This window comes from Lichenostomus cassidix, chromosome 6 (genome assembly GCF_008360975.1).
Source record: "Lichenostomus cassidix isolate B80296 chromosome 6, HeHo_3.0, whole genome shotgun sequence".
Lineage (NCBI taxonomy): Eukaryota > Metazoa > Chordata > Aves > Passeriformes > Meliphagidae > Lichenostomus > Lichenostomus cassidix.
In genome coordinates, this window is record NC_139487.1 from 13102912 (window position 1) to 13124840 (window position 21929).

A 21929-nucleotide genomic window follows, 5' to 3' on the forward strand; every position below is an offset into this window, starting at 1 on the left:
CTAAGCACAGCATTTCAGCTAGATCAATTTTCTAACACAGAAGTTCTCTGCAAATTATTACCTTTTCACTTGTAATTAAGATTTTATGCAAAGTTCATACAGAGGTAAAATCCATGACAGTAAAAACATATAATAGGTATCTAACCCTACAGCAAAATCTCTCCTGAAGCACATCAGCCCAGCTGGTACAGATGCATTGAGACTTGCAATGACAGCATCAACTGAACCAAAGTACCTCAAAGCATAAAACTATTCCCTGCCTCTCCAGGTGCAACAAGGCTGTTAGGTGATAAACAAGTGCTTTAACATAAAAAAAAAAAAAAAAAGCTTTGTGAAAATGCACAGCAACTCTCGTGTGTTGAAAAACTAGACACAACTATGTTTTACCTGTTATATTCTGATAAAGCCTGGGCAATGACAAGTCCCATTCCCTGAAAAAAAGCATTAAAAAACTTCACATTAAAATATCAAGCAAGAAAGTCACACATTAAACACACATAGCAATGCTGCCCCCCACCCCAGATCACCTAGCATGCTATGCAGAATTTCCTTGAAGCTGTTTGAACTATTAAGACGTGCTATGACAACAAAATTATAATCCAAGAACTAAGACAACAAACTTTAAAGTTATTTATCTAATTACTACATTCAACAGAGACTGTTTACTCTCCTTGGACCTCCAGATAAAGTTCTCACTCAAGAAGCTTCAATAAAGCATCAAGAAACTCAGAAGCAAGTTGGTGTCAGAGGAGGGACATCCAAAAATCCAAAACAAGAGCCATAAACACCAATACCCTTTGACTTCTTGAAAACAGCCTCCACCATTCCAGAGCTACTGAACATCCTTTCTGTCAAGCCAATTTAATTAACTCAGAATAACAGTTCTCACCCTTTATTTAGCATGGTGCTTGCTTTTTACTTCATGTCTAAAGAACAGCTTTCAAGTCCAGACCTCACATAGCTCAGTGTACTGTCACATTTTAACCAGGCCTGGATAAAAAACCCAGACTGTGGCTAAAACTCAAAATACATTGCAGGTATCTTGACTCAGATACAAGCTTCCACCAAATTACACTAATTGACTTGTGGACTGGTAAAATTGAGTGACTGGAAATGAGATCCCCTTTGGCATAAACCATCCTGTGCCTCTTTGGCATGTGACAGCAAATAGTGTACAGATAGTTCATGAATGTATAACAGCTCAATTTTAGCATGTTCCTTGCTACCCAGCTTTTTAACCACCCCCACCATTTAACTGGTGATCAAACTGTCCAAATTATGAGCTGCCTAACCTATTGCAAGAGCACAGTTAGGGCTGAACAACCACTGTACTGCTGTTCCTTATGGCAGCACTGTTCCAAGACCTGATTTCTAACCAACACCATGGTTGCACTCATTACACTACACCCCACATGAAAGAGCATCCCCAACAGTACAGAGGAATCAGTCAAGTACTCACATTGAGTGTGGCCTCATCATCAACAATGGAGAGCTTCACAATGTAGGGATTCACTGACTGCTCAGGGTGGGGGGAGAAGAAAGAAAAAAAAAGTCCTTTTAAGTTCAGCCTTCAGGAAAAAAAAACCAAAAAAAAAAACCCCAACACTATTCTGTTTCCAAGTTTACCCAGCCATCAGGGAAGAATCTCTGTCCTGCCCCATAAAACAGTATACATGCAAAGAAGCAGGAGACATAGCACATGCTAAGGCTACTTTGCCCAGGACACCTTCTCTTTACTGACTCAGCCAGGCAGTCTCCTGATTTTATTGAGAAAAAAGAGAGTTTCTGTCCCTCCATGAGCTCATCCGTCAGTCTGGAAAGTGGAGCAGCAAGCCTGTTATCTGTGACAGACACAGTTTTGCAGCAGGAATAGGCAGTGAAGGTGGGATGGAGCATTAGTTCTCTGCTATCTCCCTTCTGCAGCACCTTGCAAAGATTGCTTTAAGCAGCACCCAGGAAGGCAGGACAACATTATAGACTCTGCTGCTGCTGGGTTAGAGATCAACACTTTGTTTATACAACTGGAAATCTCTGGAGAATATAAATTCCTTGAACTTAGCTGAACAACATAAACTACAGTCCACAGGGATCCATGCCTTAGGGATGGGATTACACAGCTCTCCACCATTCATGTCTGAATGCTGCAATAAGACCTCTGGTCTTCTCAGGCCACCCTCATAAATAACCCCACTTATATGATTCCCAACAGTTTTCTCTCACAGCCACATACTGAAATCAAACTCCATGTTGCTGTTCCATGCTACCACAGCACAGAATGCTGAACAGAATCTGTAATTCATGATTCTGACATCATCGACAGGAACGAGAAATTGACAGACATTACTTTGAGACCAAATGTAGTTCCTGTCCTTGCATATTCTCTAGGCCTATTCATAATTCAGAACTAGACCTATTATAAAACCAGGTAGGTTTTAAAACCTGCTCCCTCCTCCTAGCAATTCTGTTGAAGAGGGGGTATTCCAGAACTTTGCTATTTGCTGCCTGCCAAAGTCTATTAAGATATTCCTATTCAAAAAGAAAAAAAAACCCTGATCATTAAAGCATCATGTCTCATACAAACAAAAGCCAACATTAGGTGTTGTTCTGACATTCAAAATGTTTTTTTCAAGCTGATGAGTAACAGAAAAAATGGGAATACACCATAAATATAAAGAGCATGATGAATACAGCTCCTCAAAGAGGAATCCATCAAAGAGACAGAGAGAGACTTCTCTTGGAAATACTAGCTGTGATGTTTCAGTTCATTCTTTGGTCACAGCTTCACCATCTCTTCTGGGGATCTGTGCTCTTTCAGTCAGCTAGTCAGGTCCTGAATCACAAATTCATTCTGAAGCCCAGGATGACTGACAGCTCATTTTACTTTGGAGATTATGTATAACCACACACTCTCACACACACACGAGCAGTCATGCAGTTTGGCACAACAGTAACTCTTCCAAAAGGACCTTCCTCAGACTGTTTCCACAAAGGAAATGGAAATTCTCTGGGTAGTTTCTTTCATGCTGGCACAGAATGAGCTGTAGGAGTATCATACACATTTGATTATACACGTACATCAGAGAGCATAACACGGCTGCCTTGCAAAGCTTCTGCTGCTCTGTGCTGATGCTCTGATGCTACAGTGTGCACAGCTAAAAACTGTACTGTGTGCTGCCTTCATAATCCAGAGGCCACTCTAAATTAACAAAGTAGAGAGAAGTGATGTTTCTGTTAACCACAACACCTACCTCATACTTTCTGTAGTTAACCAGCAAGGCCAGAAGGACAACAGCATCATAGCCATGTTCCCTGCGACTGAGAGGGCTGGACAGAATCTGGAATAAACAATCACACTGCTCTGTTCAGGCCTGCTTCAGGAAGCTTGCAGTGACTCAGACAGAGCATAGCCATGAAATGTATGTGTAAGATTGTGTCCCATCTCAAAGAAGATATTTAGGATAAAGGGAGTGTCAATGCCTCAAGGAAGTTCTGCACACAGAGAAGCTTATTTATCACAGAAAGCATGCACGTAGGCTTTCAGGGCATAAAGGGCAAATATATTTCTCAACAGCACTGGACAGTATCTCAGTTAATCACCAGCATTACCAGTGCAAGTTTTCTGGGTTTCCCCAGGCTCAATTCCACTTCTAAAAAACAGTTTATCAAAGAGCAGAAAAAAACTTGATATATCCACACTGCCTTTTGGAAAAAAGTTTCTCCAACACAAGAATTTTGTGTGAAATTAGCCCAGAAATCTGTTCAGCTTCTTTCTGTGCAGAAATGTCTCAAGTGAAAATACTTTAAATAGTCAGTAGTGACTAAAAACAGCAGACTAGAGTATGAAGGAGACAGCGTTACAAAACACATATATGACTGAGCTATGGATGGAAGCAACAACAGTGCCAGTGAACCATGCTGCACTGAAAAAGCTGAAAAACAAACACATCACTGAAAGTTCTCACTATGGAGGAAGATCCCCGACAGCAGAAGGAAGAACTCTTACCTGTAAAATAGCTTCAAATATGCTGTTAATCATCACATACTCCAGGATGGTGTTCTGGCTAATGTTATCTGTCACCTGAGTACAAACACAAGTTTTAAAATCTCATCTGAACCCTCCACTGATGCTGTAGCTGCCTCTGGCACTCAATGGGAACAGGAGAGTTCTACTCCGAGATGGACACATTCATCCAGAATCTCATGCTTAGCAAGTCAAGGTGTGACTAGCAGTAGAAGAAAGCTGTCCTGCCTCCCAGCCCTCTCTCTGCCAAGAAGCACCACCCACGGACTAAGAGCTCCTCCGTTCCTCCACACGTTGGTATTTTACACAGCTGCATGAATGGCAACAGCCATCAGCTGTTGCAGGCTCTGCACAGGAGGCAGAGAGTGAAAAACAGGGCACATCTGCTCCACTGAGAACCTTCCCATCATGAAGAGGGCAGTGAAGACCTCCCCCACTCTCAATTACCTCTTATCACAGTCAAAACAGTTCACAGCTGACCACCTCCAAGAGCTGATGAGTGGCCTTTTATTACAACTTCCTCATTCTTCACATCCTTACCACTCTGGTCTACTCCACACTTTCTGTCTTTTCTTTCTTCCCATTTATCTGAGACTTCCTAAATATCTTTCTCCTTAAAAAAACCCCACACCTGTGAATCCAACTGACACTTCCTCCTGCCTCTCCCCTTTTGCCCCAGTTGGCACCTATCTTACCAGATGAAAAGTGTCTGCCAGTCAGTGTTGGCATCATGGTTAGAGCCATCATGCCTATTCTAGACTGACCCTTGTTCTTATTCAGTTTCTTTCCCCTTCTTAAGCTTCCCACTGCAGCATTCTGCTCAAGTTTTGAGACAGTTCCATCCCTCAGATGTGGCTCATATAAGCCCTTAAGTTATTATATAGCTGTTAATTACTTACTGTCACCAAGCATAGAAGTAGCTTCAGACACAAGCTTTTGAGGCTTTCAGAACCTTCTGCACAGAGGAGGGAGTCCAAGCTCTCCATCAGATTCTAAAAACAATAGTCACATTATTTAAAAATAATATTTTAAATTACTTGAAATGTTTTTTATAAAAAACTTTTTGGAAGATTCAAATACAGGAGCATCAATATAAAGCCACGTTATTCCAGAATCAATAACTGAGCCATTACTACTGCTACACAGGCCATATTCATACTATTACTTCTGAACATTCTTTTGTGTTAACGACAGTTGAATGACTACTGGCATAACATCATGATCATTTTCCATGCGTTTTCTTTAGATGCAGCAGCACACCTCCAATTACAATACACATGTAAGTTATGCTTAAAAATCTGATAGGCAAATTACTACTTAATGTTTTCCCCAAATGTACTACAACTTGTATAGAGAATAAAAATTGCTACTCTTGTAGAGAGATGAAAGATACAACAAGAATTCGGCTTTACCACTGGTTACTTTGTCATTTCCCAAACTCAACATCTTTATAGTGAAGAGTATCAAGTAAGTTTAAAACAGTACATGTGCTAATGGAATGGGAGAACACAGTACTTGACTCTCAGACAAAGATTAAGCACAAGGTATGAGGTTCAATACTAGGTAGTAATTAGCTGTGACAGCCTTTTCTGGCTTTAAGGTCTCTTAACCATAGTGACTGCACAGCGTGGAACTAAAGGAAAAGAAAATGCTCTGTTATATTACTAACCAACCCAGGGACCCCAAATGTCTGTGTCACTGCCAGGTACAGAACTTCAGGACAGCTATTTTATTAAGTGGCTCAAATATTTCCCCCCAAAGCTGCTAACTGGTAGACACATCTGTCTACAAATCATTGCCCTTGCAACACAGCTGCTGTGCAAACTGCTCCTGTACACTGCTAGTGCCTCACCTTCATACATAGCTCTGCCTTATCAAAACCCACAAGCATGTTGATGATGTCAAACCCAGAAGTGGATTTGTTCTTCTGATGGACACCCCGAATTAATGCACACAAAGTCTGCAAAGGGAAAAAACAGAAGGTGACATGTAAGGCAACACTTCCAATTCAATAATAGCAAAACCCACTGCGCGACCCTCTCCTAGCACTGGCAGATACTGAAATTAATACCATCAGCCTGGAAGCCACACATTTTGTCTGACCTCTCCTCCAGCTCTGTCATTTATAAAGAAGACTTTGGATGCTAAAAACTCATAAAAAATTGGAGAAGAATGTATTTGTCTGTATGTTTCTTGTTTGATCACAAATTTCTGTTTGGTTACCACACTGCTATACCAAGTCAGTACTATACCAAGTCAAACTCTGTCTTTGTCAACTACAAGAACTAACCTCCCCACCAAAAAATAAAAAAGAAAGAATTGGCTCCAAGGCTATTAGGCAGCTTAATTACTGCTTCATACCAAGTTCTTGAAGATCACTGGTAATACACAGGTATCAGAACACTATGCTTCCAGAAGACTCTCTGAAACATTTATGGGTAGCAAATGACTCATTTGTCCTAAGAGAGGGAAATATCTGGGGTGACTTTTGTCATCAGGCACCTCTCAAGCTTGTGAAGAGGGGAACAAGCAGGAATATAACCACTGCAGTTTTAAATCCCACCTTAAATTCACTTGTGAGAAGTAATTAGTTTCAGATGTAAAGCTGGAGACAAAACAGGCCTGATGGAATTAGCAGACCTCTAGAACCATACAGAAGCAAAAAGGTTAGGGTAGGCATCCTTTTTTTGGTTACTGTCAGAAACAGACACTGGGCTAAACAAACCTTGGTCACCATGCTCATTCTCAGAAAATGATTGCTTAAGTACGTTTTGGCTTCAGGACCACTTTCCACATAAACACAGTCTGATAAAGGGAATACTCTCCCAGTTTAAGCTCAGGACATGTTACCTGGTTCCTATCTACATACACGCAGCAGGATTCTTGTGACCTGCCCTTTTTCCAGGAGTCTGGATACAAGTTCAGAAACTCAGGGCTGGTCTAAGCTGTCTATGTAGCTATAACAATTTTAATAGCACCCTTGCAAACTAATTCTAAAAACAACAGTAAAACAACACAAGATTGTATCTCAGAGATGTGAATACTCTGTTTTAAATTGACATTTCCCAGCTCACTGTTGGTCCAGTGTCTCCTACAGATGACTTCTTCAAGCCTGAAATTCGTATTGTGTATTCCTACAGCTGAGAGAAGCAAATGAACTCATGAAACTGTAAGAATCAGCTTGTGAACTAGTAACATCAAATATCGTGACTGAGGAGGGAAATCTCCCATACAACATATGGGACAGAAGAGCTTTGGTGAGGAACAACATGCAGGAAAATGTCTATTAATTCTGGCTGATAATTCTTCACCGTTTCCAATTAGGAAGTGTCCAGCTGAGGCAATTTCCTGCATAAATTTCACACTCACTTCTCCAGAGCTTTATTTCTTTTTTGACCTATATGGAAATTCAAAAAGGCAGCTGAAATGAGGGAGAAGAGGTAAAAGTAAAACACAAAGCTACACAGCCTAAATACTCTTGAGACCCCAAACTGACAGCCTACAGTGTGAACAAGCGCCTTTGTCTCCTCATTGCCATCCACTTCACCCTCTATCATCAAATCCTCTTGAATTCTGAAACCATCTATTGCTCTGCCAAGAGTAAAGAGACTATGAATGTTTGGATCTTCCACAAACAGTAAGTAGCAACATCACTTCTCCTCAGGTGCAAAGAAACAAGCACAAGGTGTTTGATACCAGCAACAAATATTTTCTCTCATCAGAAGCAGAAGAGGGCATTCCCTGTCTCCCAGCATGGTACCTGTAATGCATTCACCACTCTGATTGGGTGCTCCTCACCCAGGGCCTGGATGCAGTGCTGAAACAAGCAGTTGATGTTATCTTTTATCTTCATTAGTTCTTCCCCATCCAAAGCCTCCAGCTTGCCTTCCAGATACTCCAGGTTGACCTGTCAGGTTAAGAAGCAGTTCACACACATTATACCATCACTGACACCTTAGAAATAGAAGTCCTTGCACAAGGACTGTTCTGCCTTGACAAGTCTGTTCTGCCTACGAAGTCTGCCACTTCGTAGGCAGAACAGCAACAGGATGTTCACATTCTGTTACCTTCATGAGAAACAGCTCCTCCCAGAACCTAGGGTTGCATTTACTGGGGTCCTCTGTCTGAAAGGAAAAGGAAAAGAAATAGGCATGAGGGCAAATAAATCATTCAGGCAGAATATAAACAAAGTCTGTATCACGGGTAGCTCAGAGTCCGCATCAGCTGCTGGATGACCAAGCAGTCTCACATTGCAGATTTCTGGGTACACAGATTTCCAAAAAAAGAAGGACCAACAGAAGTAGCTCTCAGTTGGGATGCCTCTGTTTATTTTCTGAATTGTTCTTTGAGAAATACTGGGAAAGCCATGACTTCCCATAGATGGTACAGTTCTGGTAAACAACAGGACAAGGAGGCATTACAGAAGAGAGCAGAATACAGAGCTCTGCATGACAGCAGGAGAGCCTGGAGCATGTGCCTACACTGTGCAGGCCTTACCTTGGGAAAAAAATCCTCTCTAGAGAACCCTCAGCATAAACTAAACCAAGAAAATTTAACACAACACTTTCTAAAGAAGAGATGCTCAACTCCTTACCGTGAAAATCTCATCATACATCAACACCACTTTCTCTTTCAATGGCTTTTTCGAGGCTGAAGATTTCCGGAGCAGCCCACCTTTCTTCTCTGTTTGGGCCATGCTGTATACCCTGAAGGTAAGAGCAAACAAAAAAGGCTCAGAAAACCTGAACTTTTCTTCAAGGCATATCTGGCCTGCATCAACCATGAAAGACTTTTTCACTGCACTGAAATACTAACAGTCTCTCACAAGCTGTAAGTAGGGGCATTTATAACTATACCAGATAAGAAATCAGATCAAAGAACCCATCTAGTCCTATATCCCATTTCAAAGACATGCAAAAGTTCAGACACAGGCAGAAACAGAATAAGCTCCTCATGGATAAATTTTCTTAATTCTTCTCCATTAGAAAGTGATTCACGATCCAGACTGATGCAGTTTACATCTAGAAAAGTATGCATTTTTTAACTTCACTGGAGGAATTTTGATACTTAATATCAAATGGGCACCCAGTCCTTTTTGATGCCGGTCAAGGGCATCTGGTGACAAAAAGCTCCCAAAACACTTTGAAAAAGTCTTCTCATATCTATTTAATTTGCTGCCTACCAAAGCACTTCAAATTCTGCTTCTGCACTCTGAGGCAGCATGCAACAGTAAGAAAGCCTCCATAAAGCACTCCTGCCACCTTTGTTCATCCCTTACTCTGCACCTTGGCATCCTTATCTATGCCAGCTGCTCTGCAAATCAAGCCAGAGAGGAACCCCAGCCTCAAAACCATCCCATGTTGGTTCCATTTTGGGAGGAGGATGGAAGACAGGGGACAAGCTTTACAGAGATTTTTTTTTTTTTTATTTAAACCAGATGAATTTCATGATCCATTTGACAGCAAAGGGTCTTCTAAAAATGCAAGGAAGTTTTACAATCATTAACTGGTGTCTTACTGATTATACTATTAAAAAAAAAATAGTATCTTTATTATAATATGAGCCATTACACAAATGTGGTCCTGAGCCTTCCAAACAGCCCACTCCAGGGGCTGAGTCAGAACACACAACTTACCACATATTCACAACCTCATGTGTGATGCTACAAAGTCCAGCACTACCCAACCTCATAAATACACATTTATCTGTAATCACAGATCTTCCTGGAAAGCATCACAGCTTTAGCACTGTTCTAACCTCCTCCATCACTACAGCACGTCAGAAGTACTTAGCAGAAATGGGAATGCCATCCCTTCTCATACCCCTGAGCTCCCAGCCTTTCTCCCATACCTCCAAAGGTAACTACACACATGGCAGCAGCATACCACACACACAGGCTTGCCTTAAGTCATGCTCCAGAAAAACGTGGGCACGCTCTCGTGGTAATTGCATTCAGCCATGATAAATCACGCACAGAGAGCTAAGTTCACTGTTAGAATCTAAGACCCTAGAGCTTTCTGAGCTGGCAGCCATGGAGATAGTTTCAGATGTAGCCTCAACCCAAGACTGCATGAATCCCCTTCCACAACCACAGCAGGTTTAGATCTGTCTTTCCCTCAAAGACTAAGTGCCATCAACTACTGAATACCAGTTCCAGGACTCTTTTGCATTCTTTTCACTGCAAACAATTTCTAGCTGACATACAACTATGTTCTCAACTAGGACTCTCAGGCTTCCAGAGCTGTTTATTCAAACATCCATCCCTTTAGCCATAAATCTCAGTTCTAACTGGTAGAAAAACATTTTTAGGCCTGGAGAAACAGCGCTGCTGCAAAGGACCCTACCTGTGAAGGGAAGGAGCTTTGCCTGGATGGGAAAGGGTAGAACAGAGGGCAGTAGATCTCACACCTGAAAAGCTAACATTTACACAGGCACAAAGGTGTTCTGTCATCCCACTAGAAAGGTGGCTGCCTATGGGCTGGGGTGAGAATGGAAATGGCCCTGAGACAAACTGAGAGAATAAAGCTTAGCAACTACTGCACCATAATCTTCCTTAAACACTAAAATTATTCCCGTAGCCTAGTAGGTCTATATATCCAAAAAAGATAAGTTTCCAAAAAAGATAGTTGGAAAAAAGTTTCCAACTAACAAATGAAACAGAAAAAGAAAACATTATTCAACCATCTTGATAGCTTCTCTTTTACAGACTTTGCATTATTTTTAAACTGTCATGGGAAATAAGACATTATTCTAATTAGAAACATAATTGGAAACACTGAGAAATCTATTAAAAACCAAATCAAGGGTGATGTCACTTTTATCCTAGGAATACAAATCTTACCCAAGACTACATAAAAGAATTTTCCTACTAGAATTGTAAGTATCTGAACCTAAAACAGCTGCCAGCCCCAGCATACAAACACATCCATCAGTGTGCTTCTAATTGAATTACAGCTAACGAATCCTAATGTCAAAACTAATAAACTAACTCTCAGTGCTTCTAGGTCAGTGTTCTCACATCAAATGTGTACATGAATGGGAGGGGATCAATACACTCTGTTTAGCCCCTGGACTTTCAGAGCTGCATTTTAACCCTTCTCCTACATTTCCAGAAAGACATAAACATCGAAATACTCAAGATACAAAGGATGAGCACCAGAAGGATAGCATGATGATGTGAAAATTCTAGCCTCTGTCATAATAGGACTTAGGATTCACATTCTCTCAACCAAAGCTGCAGAGAGCACATAAAAAGACAACTGCTAGAGGCAAAGATTAAATAATGTTCTTGTTTATAATTTGCTGTTCTACAAATGAGCATATGGAGGAGCAAGGAGAGAAACATAAACCTTGCCTTTCATGCCAATGCATTATTAGGCTGTATTTGTTTCCTGACCTATGATGATCAAGCCATACAAATGTTTTTTGGGGTTTTTTTCCCTTTATGCAATTACATTTTCTAGATGTCATAAAGACAAACAGAAAACTGTATTTCGCTAATGGAGACCTTCCAGGCAGCTGCAGAAAACCACAGTTAAATGCTCAAAACATTTACAAATAACTTGTAGAGGTGTCAAATTATCACGATGCCATGACAGCTTATGAAAACAATGACACTGAATATAATTAACAATTTTCCTTTAAACGTCACATTTAAAAAGCATCAGTGCATTTTCCACATTTTAAGTTCAAATGGATAATTTATTCTGTCAATAGGTCATTCCCATTAACACATGCTGCTAAGTGAATCCTGCTGTATTCACTGACTGCATAGGAGTACTGCCCCTCAGGGCCAAGAGAAGCACACGCATGGGGATTTTTAGAACAACAAATACTTTGCTGTGCAGGAGAAGATCCAAGATACTTCATCTGGAGCTAAAAGAAAACTTGACAGAGCACGAGTCTTGGCAGCTCAAAGGCAGGAAGATAAAAGCCACGGCAGACACAAGCTCAAGCAGACTCTTGCTTTATCTCTCATCAACCCCAAAAATCAGCTGATCCAGTTAGGAAGGGATGAGCACATCCAACCATCCACTTCCTTTCTGTTTCATTCCAGAACTCGTAACAGAGATTCCAACCAAACATATGACATTCCAATAAACGCAGCTCTGTTAGCTTTTCATTAGAGTAGCCAGAGGAAAAATGAACCTGATATATTGAGTCTGAGATTTACTCAGACCTGTGCACATTGAAAACTGCTCCACAATGCTCCACATTGTTACTCAGCTCCTGTACAGACTTACTAGTATTCCATAGACTATATTTTAATTGCAAAAATACTGTATTACTAATACATAACTAATACATAACACTACATAACACCAATGCACTAACACTAATGCACATCTACACCATAACAGCATCAGGATCCAAAACTTGTAACGTGTAATCTTGCATGCAGCTCATCAAGCACAGCACTTTGCATTCATTTGCCTTGGATAACAAACGTGAGAGTTTTCAAGATTAGAGATGCACATACACAACCCCCATATGCAACCAAACATGAATAAGGGTATTTCTTGCAGTGTGGACCCCTCACAAAATATGCTGTAACACTTTTAGGCTAGACAAAAAGAATACAGATGACACAAAATGGTATTTTCACATACTGACTTACTTGGCAAGCTATTTACTCCCTACCTGAAAAAGGCAGCGCAAATGATGTGATCTATATTAGTTTGTTAATGTCAAAGCCCTGAACCTCAATCAATACTTATGAACACTCCGAGTAAGAACTGAGATACTATTGCTTTTAGAATCCAATGTGCCTTGACTTGCCAGATCTACTAAGATTGGACTCACCTGTTCAAATATTTCAAGGCTAGCAACTGCCTCCTCCCTCCCTGAGTGTATGCACCTGGGACTCGGTGTGATCATGCTTTGCCTTTCAATGCGTTCTGCAGATACATCATTCAAGATTAAAGGAAACTTGTTCAAAAACTACCTCAATCATGCAAGAGGCAGGGAAAAACCCCTGTCTAGAAGTCAGCATGCAGCTTCTAAAGCAATGTGTTATAAGGCAAGTACTCATCAAATTCTTCAGTGAAGTACCAGGAAAAGCTTGCACTTAATCCATGTGATGAACCTGTGGATTAAATATTGGACCTGAACAACAGGCAGTTACAACACAGGTCCCAGTGCTCATCCATCGCTGGAAGCAACAGACAACCTGCAGCCAGCATAAGAGTTTATGAACCCCAGCGTGCAGGGAGTGCCTGCACCAGTTCCAGCTCCTCCATTAAAACCCCCAGGACCACCCATCAGCAGCCCAACAGACAACTAACAAAAACAGAGAAAGGAAGAACACACTGGGCTAGATTTTGTCAAGGCTTTAGCAACTGTCATGACCAAATTTCTGCTATAAGCCCTTTTGCAGCTTATTCTCCACCACCTCTTGCGTTGGCAATTACAGCTCGTGCAAGTACATCCACACTGCTTTTATACTCCATCCATTCTTTACAACTTCATGTGTGTATTGTCCATTGGAATAAAAACTGCTCAGACTGTGCCTTCCTCTACAACTGTAAGGTGCTCGACCCACCAACAAGGGAAACAGTAACACAGCATATAAGCCTTGGATCCGTGCAGCAAAATATCCAGGTGCCTTCATGCAGTATGTAATGAGAAACATATTCTGAGGGCGTGCTGATGACAAAAACCCATAGAGATCCTACTTCTTTTTCTGCAGTACGCAACCCCCAGCACAGTCACAGTATATGTATTTTTACTGGAAAGTCCTTCCATCCCACTCAGAGCAAAGCAGTGTACGTGCTTCTACATAGTACAGTCTAAAGTTACATCTCTTCTAACCCATTTTTGTGTCCTTCAAAACTGGGAAAAGCAGCTTCCTAATGCAGCTACAACCATGCAACCTCCTCCCATTGCACCTGCTTAATGAATTATATAAAAGAATAACATTCAAGCTACAATTTTAACACTTCACCAATAATTGTATTTAATTTTTATCTGTCCAGTTAAAATAACACCCAATCCATCAACTTCACACCACCAACTAGCTATGCTCTTCCTGTCAAGTCCATCCAGACAAGCACTGCATGCTTCCACCAGCATCTGTTCACACCATTTTCATACAAGTTAATTTTTTCATTTCACCACACTTTCTCTCTGTACTGGCTACCATGTCCAGCTCTCTCACGTCAGAAAATGATTTTGGGTTTTCACTTTTCAAGCCCTTCAGAACCCATCCCACATAGTTTTTCATTAAATGTTCCGCACTGCCTTTACACTCCCACCTAAAAGCTCATGTCACTTGCAGACCTTTTCAGATGCCTTCCTTTTGAAGAAAAACACTCTCCCTGTAACCTCTCTCTGCCCTTTCCCCATGGCTTCAGCTGGTGGTGTGGATCCAAAGCCCGTGCTGAATACAGTGCAGCTGCATGACCTCGGCTCTGACTTCTGAGGTAGCTGCAATGTTCTAAGAAGTTGCACAATAAAGTCATGCCAAGGTAAGAAAGGCAGAGCTGCAAAGTGGGCAACATTTTCAAGACACAGACCATCAGCAGTGCAAGTAATCAGGAGTTAAAATGCAAACATGAAAAGGTGTAAGTTCTAAAAAAAAAAAAAAAAAGGGAGCAAGAATACAGCAACTCAGCAACTCTGAGCAGCAGAGGCAGACCCTTCCCCTCCTGAGGGATATCTGCATGGATGCCTGGTGTGTTAGCAGGGGGAGGGAGCAGATGAATGCTTAGCCCAGCAGCTCATTAAAGCCTCACTGGTCCTTTTGTGCATGTCAGCCAATAACTGTTTAACATTTTTACACTGTATATACCCTGCCCACAGTATCTCCTTCCACACAGCGGAAGTGCCCTAAATGACACAGTGGATCAACCCATTATTACTGGAAAGACAAACCGATGTCCTTTCCCCACCTCGAAATTCCTCTTCAGCATTTTTGTCACACTTCCTACTAGAGCTCAAACAGCTGGTGAACTGCAATCACCACGTATCGCTATGATTCAAATTATCTCATTGCTTTGCATATTCCACCCACCTGCTCACCCTAATTGGCTCTCATCATATATTCAGATTACAGTCTCTGCTGAGGAGCAAACTTTCTTACAGCAATATACGCAACAGGGTTTGACCGAGGCCGCAGCTTGCTCGTGCAGCAAGTGCCTCTGCCTTCAGCATAATAAACACTGCAAGCTCCCACTGCTTCACCACTGTTTGCTGATCCCCTTTACTTTGCCCATTCAAGTGTTGGGAGAAGGCTGGGTAAACCAGGTAATTGGAATGACCGGCGAACGCTCGTTCTTGTCCTAGAACGAGTCATCTCGAGCCCAACCCAGCCGGCACAGGGGGACAGCGCGGCCCACGAGCAGCCGAAGGGCTGGGCTGCGGCAGGCCCCGAGGCCTCCCCGGGCCGGCACCCGGGGCACGCACCGGAGCGCTGCGGCGTTACCGGCGGGAGATGAGAGGCACCTCCCGCTGTAGGGGCTGCGTGCGGCCGCTCCCGCAGCTGCCCGGGCTGGGCAGCGAGCGGCCCTGGCACGGGGTGCCGGTGCTCGGCGAGGCCCCTCGCGGCGGGGAGCGCAGCCGCCCCGCGGACCCCCGGTGCGGCGGAGTCCCCGGTGTCGGAGGGACGGCGGGGGCGCGTCCGGCCCCGCGGGCGGGGTCCCGTGTCCCCCCGCCGCTCCCGCACTCACCTGCGGGCAGCCGCTCCCCGCACACCGCGCAGGCGCCGCGCGTGCGCCCGCCGGTTCCCCGCGCGGCCGCGGCTCCCGCAGGCGGGGCGGGCGGGGCAGGCTCCTCCCCGGGCCGGCCGGGGCTCGGCTCGTCCCGCGGGGACTGACACACGTACGCAGACCCCGCCACACCCCGGTGACAAATGGCCCCGCCGTCCGGGGGGACCCGCGGGCCGTCCTCGGGACGCGGCCCCACCGCCCAGCCCGCACCGGCGGCGGAAGTAGGAGCGGGACGGCCCGGGGCGGCGCGGCGCGGCTCCGCCCGGAAACCCACGGCCCCGTGACTGCGCAGCGCCGAGCGGAGCTGCCACCGGCCCGGGCCCGGGCCCGGCCCCGGTCGGCAGTCGCCGCCGCGGCAGGTGGGTCCCGGCGGGAGGGAGACCCGCGGGTGCCCGGGGCAGCGCGGAGTCCTGTCGGGCGGCGCTGGTGGTGCGGGGAGCTCGGGGCGCGGCCGGTCCCTGGGAGTTGCTGTCGCGGAACCGGCTCGCCGCGGAGGGAAGGTGCCCGAGGCGTCCGCGGAGGTCTCCTAGAGAGCCGGGGGAGCAGAGTGCAGCGCGGCCCCGGGAGGGCGCTGGGCGGCGGCTGGGGCTCCGTGCCCCGGCTCGCCCTGGTGCACGCTGTCGCTGACAGGATGAAGCTGCGTCAGGTCTCCGACTTGAGTGACTTTAGCCGAGGCCACTGGCTGCGGGAGCTGCTGTACCGCGGAGAAGAGTCCAGCCACGTCCAGTCCAGCCCCGACGGGCAGCATCTCCTGCTCCTACAGAAGAGCCAGCCGCCCACCCTGCCCCGGCTGGTGGCCTTCCAGCGCCACAGCATCGGTGGAGCCGACCTGGAGAGGAGCTGGCAGCCGCCCCAGCCAGCCCTTGTGGGACTGCTCTTCCTGCAGAGCCCTGTGGTCCTGGGCTCCTGGGTACTGGCCGTGGTGTGGGAACATGGCCGGACCGAGGTCTGGCACTTTGTGGTGGCCGTGGGCTGGCAGCTGCTGCAGACGCTGGAGCTCTGCCAGGGTGCCCGGGCACGAGTCGTCTCTGTGTGCAGCCAGGGAGCCAGCCTGGTGTGGTGTGAGGAGAGGCCACCCCTGGGTGCTCACTCGGACATGAGCAAGTGTGCCTTCAGGTTCTGTGTCTGTGCCCGCGCTCTGGAGGCAGGGGAGCAAGGTGTGCGGCTGGGCACCGTGAGGATAATCCTGCACAACAGCCCTGAGTACCAGGTCCTGGCCTCCCCCCAGCATGTCTTCCTAGTGCCTACTGCTGCTGGTTTTGCCACCACTTCCAAATTCCTCCTCATCTGGCATCCAGACAAGGCAAAGCTCATCATCACAGCCCCCTCTGCAGGCTTCGTCCACAGCAAGGTGCTGCACTCCAGCAGCGAGTCAGACTTCAGGAAACTCCTGCTGGGTTCTGTGGGCCTTCTCTCAGGTTTTGCGCCTCTGGACATTCACACCTCCACTGTGTCCAGTGCTGGGGGTTTGCTGCTGGTGAGCACAAAGGGTTCTGTAAGTGTTGTGGAGCCAGATGGGACACAGAGGCATATCTTTGACCTGGAGGGCGGCCCCCTGGCTCAAGGGAGTCCTGTCCGGCTGAAGACGTTTGGCAGCATCCTGGCCTGTGTGCTGGCTGGAGTACTGTACCTCATCGACCAGAACAGTGGAAGGCTCATAGAAAAGGAAGTCCTGAGCATGAAAGAAGTGCATTTCTTGGAGTCCCTGGGAGAGAAGGACAGTATCCAGTTCCTTACGCAAACTGGCATCTACAGCTTCAGCTTCTCCAAACCTGAGGACAGCAGCAGGCCTGAGCCATGCCTCGTGGAGATGGTATTTGAGGAGGCCTGCAGATATTACCAGAGGAGGAGCCTCAGCAGCTCCAAGCTGACAGTGGAGAAGTTGAAGAAAGGTGGTACGTTCCAGGCTCCTGTGGTCCTCGCTGCCATCCTGCAGCACAGTCTCCACCAGAAACAGAAACCAGCCCGAGGCCTACAAGACACTTATGCCAAGCTGTTGAGCACAATGAGCCTTGAGCTGCAGAGCTACATGAGCCTGGAGCTCCTCAAGACCTGTCTGGTATGTGCCCCAGAGAGTGAGGTGGAAAACTACTGCAAGGAGCTGGTGGAGCAGGAGGTCAGCCGCATTCTGCAGTCTGACATGGACAAGGACAACTTGGCCTATCTGAACTCTGTCTTTGCCTCCTTTCCAAAGGCTGCCTGGAAGGCCATAAGGAGCTGCCTGCAGCTGCAGCAGAATGGGGATGGCCTCTTGGTTGCCAGGGCCACCCCAGAGGTATGGAAGAAGGTCCTGTGTCAACCACATCTGGAGGAGGTGGGTCAGAATGGGATGGTCCCACTCTTTGAGCTCATCTGCGCCTCCTTCCTGAAGTTCAAACCCAAGTGGTTGCCCAGCTTTGTGGAGCTGACCCAGCAGTACGTTAGCAGCTCTTGGTCCTACAGCAGCAAGGAGGGCCCAGAGGGCCGGGTGCCACTGTACAAGAGAGCCCTGGGAGTACTGGCTCGAAAGAACAAACATGGTGAGGCAGATGACGACATGGAGCTGGAGCTGCTGCTCTGCAGCAAGAGGCCTAAGGCTGTGCTACAAGCTCTGCACCTTCTCATCCGTCTGAAGCGGTGGCAGCGGGTGGTGGAGGTGGCAGAGAAGTTCTCCAAACTCAGCCCCTTGCTTAACAAGGAGATATTCACCACACTGCTGGCTGAGTTTGCCCAACACCGGGAGCTGGACCCTTATCTGGACAGGCTGTGGCCGCTGTGCCCTGCTGAGCTCACCGCCTCAGACATCCTCAACATGGTCCTGCAGCACCTCCCTCACTCCCAGGAGGACCCAGTGCCTTTCTCCAGCGAGGGGAACCAGCTGACTGTGGGCTTACTTAAGCCACTGCTGCAAAGGGTTCTGCAGCGTCCCAGTGTCCAGGAGGAGATGTACTCGGATGCCCTACAGAGCCCCACCTTCCCCCCTCCCACCCCACCCCGAGAGCACAAAATCCCCTCAAAAGCAGTGGCTAATGATGTTCCTCAGCCACCCATGGCAAGGACTTCCTCACCCTCAGCACTGCTACAGGATGACAGTGTGTGAAGGGGGGAAGGACAATGTGATCCCAAGCCCTGGAAGGAAGGGAAAGCTGTATCCACCCCAGGAGATCCTATCTGTCCTGGCAGTAAAGAAGCCTGCTTCTTTGTGAAGCATCCCCGCAGCAGCATCTCAAAGGGCCTGTTGGGTGGCTGGGGTTAGGGGATCTCTGAGCCAGGGCAGGCTTTCTGGCTATTCCTAGTAAGTGCAATTGTGTGTGTGCCAGTGCAGGAGCAAATGCCGGGTGCATTTGCAGATGAAAACACTGGCTGCGTTACAGGACTACAGAACTGCTCCCTGCCCAAAGCACTTTGGTATTGATTTGTTTGGCTCCTTTTTAACTCCACTGCTACTTCTCTGACCTAGTACTGGTGGTGGAGTGGTAGGCAGGGATGCACACAGTTTTTGCCCCCATTTTCTGCTCAGTGAGTTGAGTGATACCTCTAAGCTCTGCCTGTGAGAAACGAGGCCTGTTTCTTGCAGCTGGGTCACTGAGTCCTGCTGCTTTGGGCTCAGTCAGATGCTAAATGCCAGTGTGGCACAGCTCCATGGCACTGGGGGTCCCAGTGCACACGCTGGCAGCTGCAGCACTCCACACGTTGTCTCGCCACAATTCCTCTGGGATCAGTCCTGTAGCTGTGACTGATTGCAGCTACTTAGCTGAAAAGAGCAGCCTAATTCCCTTATCTCTCTATCCCAGACAGTACCCAAACTCTCTTCTGAGCTGAGAAGCTTGCAGCAGCCTGTGTGAGCTTGGGGCTGGCCCTGCCTCTCCCTTTCCTTTGTGGAAGCTTAGATAATGCTGCAGGACACCCGGGTGCTCTGTTCCCATCTCCTCTACCTTTGCCCTTTGCATACAAAAGGGCTTTGTCAGGGTTGTCTGGCTCATATTGTGCCTCTGTTTGCAAAATCAGTGTAACTTGAGAGCAGTTGTGCAGGAAGATCCACGTTCCAGCCTCTCTTGGGTGCCCTGTGCCTGGCCCTCTCCACCAGGAGGGAGACCCTGGCTGTGGCTTTGCCCCTGCTTTCTGGGCTGCGATGTAAAGGAGCTGTCTCTTGCCTTGCTGGGCTGCGGGAGATTCACCTGCATTAATCCTCTTGAGAGTGGTCTTAAGTGTGGAAGACAGACTCCTTTTAAAAATAAATGTTCCTAAAGCAGTGCTGAGGTGGTGGTGGATGTTATGAGGGTACCCACCCTGAGGAGGAGGGTGGTTTTGTTTTGCTTCTGGTGAAAAGTGGCCAGGCTCAGCTCACTGGTGCTGCCCATTGTGGCTCACTGCTGGTACAGCTGGGCTGGGAGAGCATGCCCAGCCAGCCTGTTCCCTGTGGTACTGGGCTGCTTATGAAGCCATGGAGGCAGGAGTCTGCACGGGCAGGCTGGAGTGTGTGCCACAGAGAAGAGCCATCCAGGCAGTGCATGGCTGCGCCTGGGCCAAACAGAGAGGTGAGGAAGTAAGGATTTTTTTTCTCAAGAGCTGCAAATTGTCCATTTTTTAGGAAAACTAGCAACAGGGAGCACCTGGCTGGCCCAAAAAAATCCTGCTGCCAGGCACAGTGTCAGAGCTGCCGTTGGAGAGATCTTTGTTTGTGAAACCACTGTAAAGATGTGGCAGCATTTCCCCCAGACAAGGGCTTGGTTGTGGAAAGTCCCTGTGGTGGAAAAAGGCCTGGCTAAGAGGAAGAGGAACTGCTGCAACGGTTCCCTAGGGGCTGGCTGGTTATTGATGAGACTTTCCTTGTGGGGGGCCTTGTGCTGTGGCCACAGGGTGCTGAGAGTTTCCCCCACACACAGTGGAGCCACCTTGATTTTAGCAGCTCCCACGCACATGAGCAGAGGGAGTGTGGTCTGAAAGGAGTGCTGATGGCATTGGCTGTGAGCATTTTGTAATGAGATGTCCTTGCCTCTTCTCCAAGTAGTTGCTGGCCTTGCCTGGCACTGCTCTCACCCACCTCCCAGCGCTGCTCAGGAGAATGATGGACGGACCCAAGCACCTCTTAGAGCCATGGCTCCAGGGATTGGAACACTGCCCTGGAGCAGCACTGAATGGGGAGGTCCTGAGAGCAAGCCCCACATCTTGGCAAAGGTTGTGAAGTAATTTGGGGGGACATCTTCATTGCCAGGGCTGGGTTTGGGTGCAGATGGCCACGGTGACACAGTAGAATAGGGTCAAGATCCCTGCCTGCCAGCACTGGCTCTGCAGAGAAGGTGGAGCAGGGAAGAAGCAATGCCCTCAAAGACAGTAAGTGGAAACTAAAGCCAGCAGCAGTCCTGCTTGAGCTGGCGTCCCCAAGGCACAGCAAGGGAAGAGGAAGCGGGGAAGATGATGCAGTAGGGAGAGCCTAAGACTTGGGGGCAGAGGTTTCCATGTGTGGGCCCTAGACAAGCAGGAAAAAGTCAGAATTCTGGAGGCAGATGGTTCAGGGCAGGGGAAAACAAGACAAAACTGAGCTGAATGCTTTCCAAGGGGGTGCTGGATATCCCACTCCACAGACCAGGAAGGGTGGGCATCCTCTGGGGAGCAGGAGCCAAACCACTCCAATTCAGCTGAGTGATAGGCAAGTACAGGGCTCTCTGCAGTCAGACCATGCTGGGGGGAGACAGCAGGAGGTAAGACTGGTGCAGCTTCAGATAACGCCCAAAGGAAAAACTAGCGGTTAGATCTGAAGGCAAATGGAAAAAGCAATAAAGCAGATGCACGTAGTAGGGGGGAAGCTGGATGGCCTGGGCCTCTCACTCTGCTCCAGAGAAACTTGGACTTTGCAACAAAGGAAATGAGTCAAGCTGCTCACGTATATCCCCTGTGCCCAACATGGCTTTTGGGATGGGCCCTGAGCTTGCACCAAGGAGCAGCACAAAGCAACACCTGAACTCACCCCATGGCTCTAGACCAAGTCACCCTTGGCTTGTCTGTGCATGCAGCTCTTTCCATGCAGAGCATGGGGCATGCAGAGGTAGGCACAGAAAGTACCCATGCCACCTTATCTTGCAGAGGGAAGGTGTGGGCTGCAGGCACCCCATAAACTCACTGGAAACCCACAGATAATACATACCAGGGTTGCCAGAGAAAAGAGGGAAATGCTCACGCATTGGGGTGGCACCCACGGACTGGAGGCTCTGGTGCTGACCCAG

At 47.0% G+C, this 21929-nt stretch overlaps 2 protein-coding genes across 5 annotated transcripts in view; one reads left to right on the forward strand and one right to left on the reverse strand.

The window, feature by feature from the left end:
* Positions 1-15806, reverse strand: part of ARMH3 (armadillo like helical domain containing 3) — a 120868-nt gene extending 105062 nt beyond the window's left edge. The window contains exons 1-10 of one of the 4 annotated variants that reach the window (XM_085065024.1): positions 15688-15798; positions 8616-8727; positions 8089-8145; positions 7782-7928; positions 5874-5981; positions 4921-5013; positions 4004-4078; positions 3249-3335; positions 1460-1516; positions 388-431 (exon numbers count right to left, since the gene is read on the reverse strand). In XM_085065024.1, coding sequence (XP_084921150.1) covers positions 388-431; positions 1460-1516; positions 3249-3335; positions 4004-4078; positions 4921-5013; positions 5874-5981; positions 7782-7928; positions 8089-8145; positions 8616-8717 — 770 coding nt within the window. In that variant the 5' untranslated portion in view covers positions 8718-8727; positions 15688-15798. Of the gene's footprint in view, positions 1-387; positions 432-1459; positions 1517-3248; positions 3336-4003; positions 4079-4920; positions 5014-5873; positions 5982-7781; positions 7929-8088; positions 8146-8615; positions 8728-15032; positions 15346-15424; positions 15662-15687 lie in introns of those variants that run through there. The other 3 variants (XM_085065028.1, XM_085065025.1, XM_085065026.1) reach the window with 3 other exon arrangements.
* Positions 15807-15810: 4 nt separating this feature from the next.
* On the forward strand, positions 15811-19957 carry HPS6 (HPS6 biogenesis of lysosomal organelles complex 2 subunit 3). Its single transcript, XM_085065020.1, has 2 exons — positions 15811-16085; positions 16357-19957. The coding sequence occupies exon 2, from the start codon at positions 16358-16360 to the stop codon at positions 18803-18805; it is 2448 nt and encodes an 815-aa protein (XP_084921146.1). The 5' UTR covers positions 15811-16085; position 16357; the 3' UTR covers positions 18806-19957.
* Positions 19958-21929: the final 1972 nt, after the last annotated feature.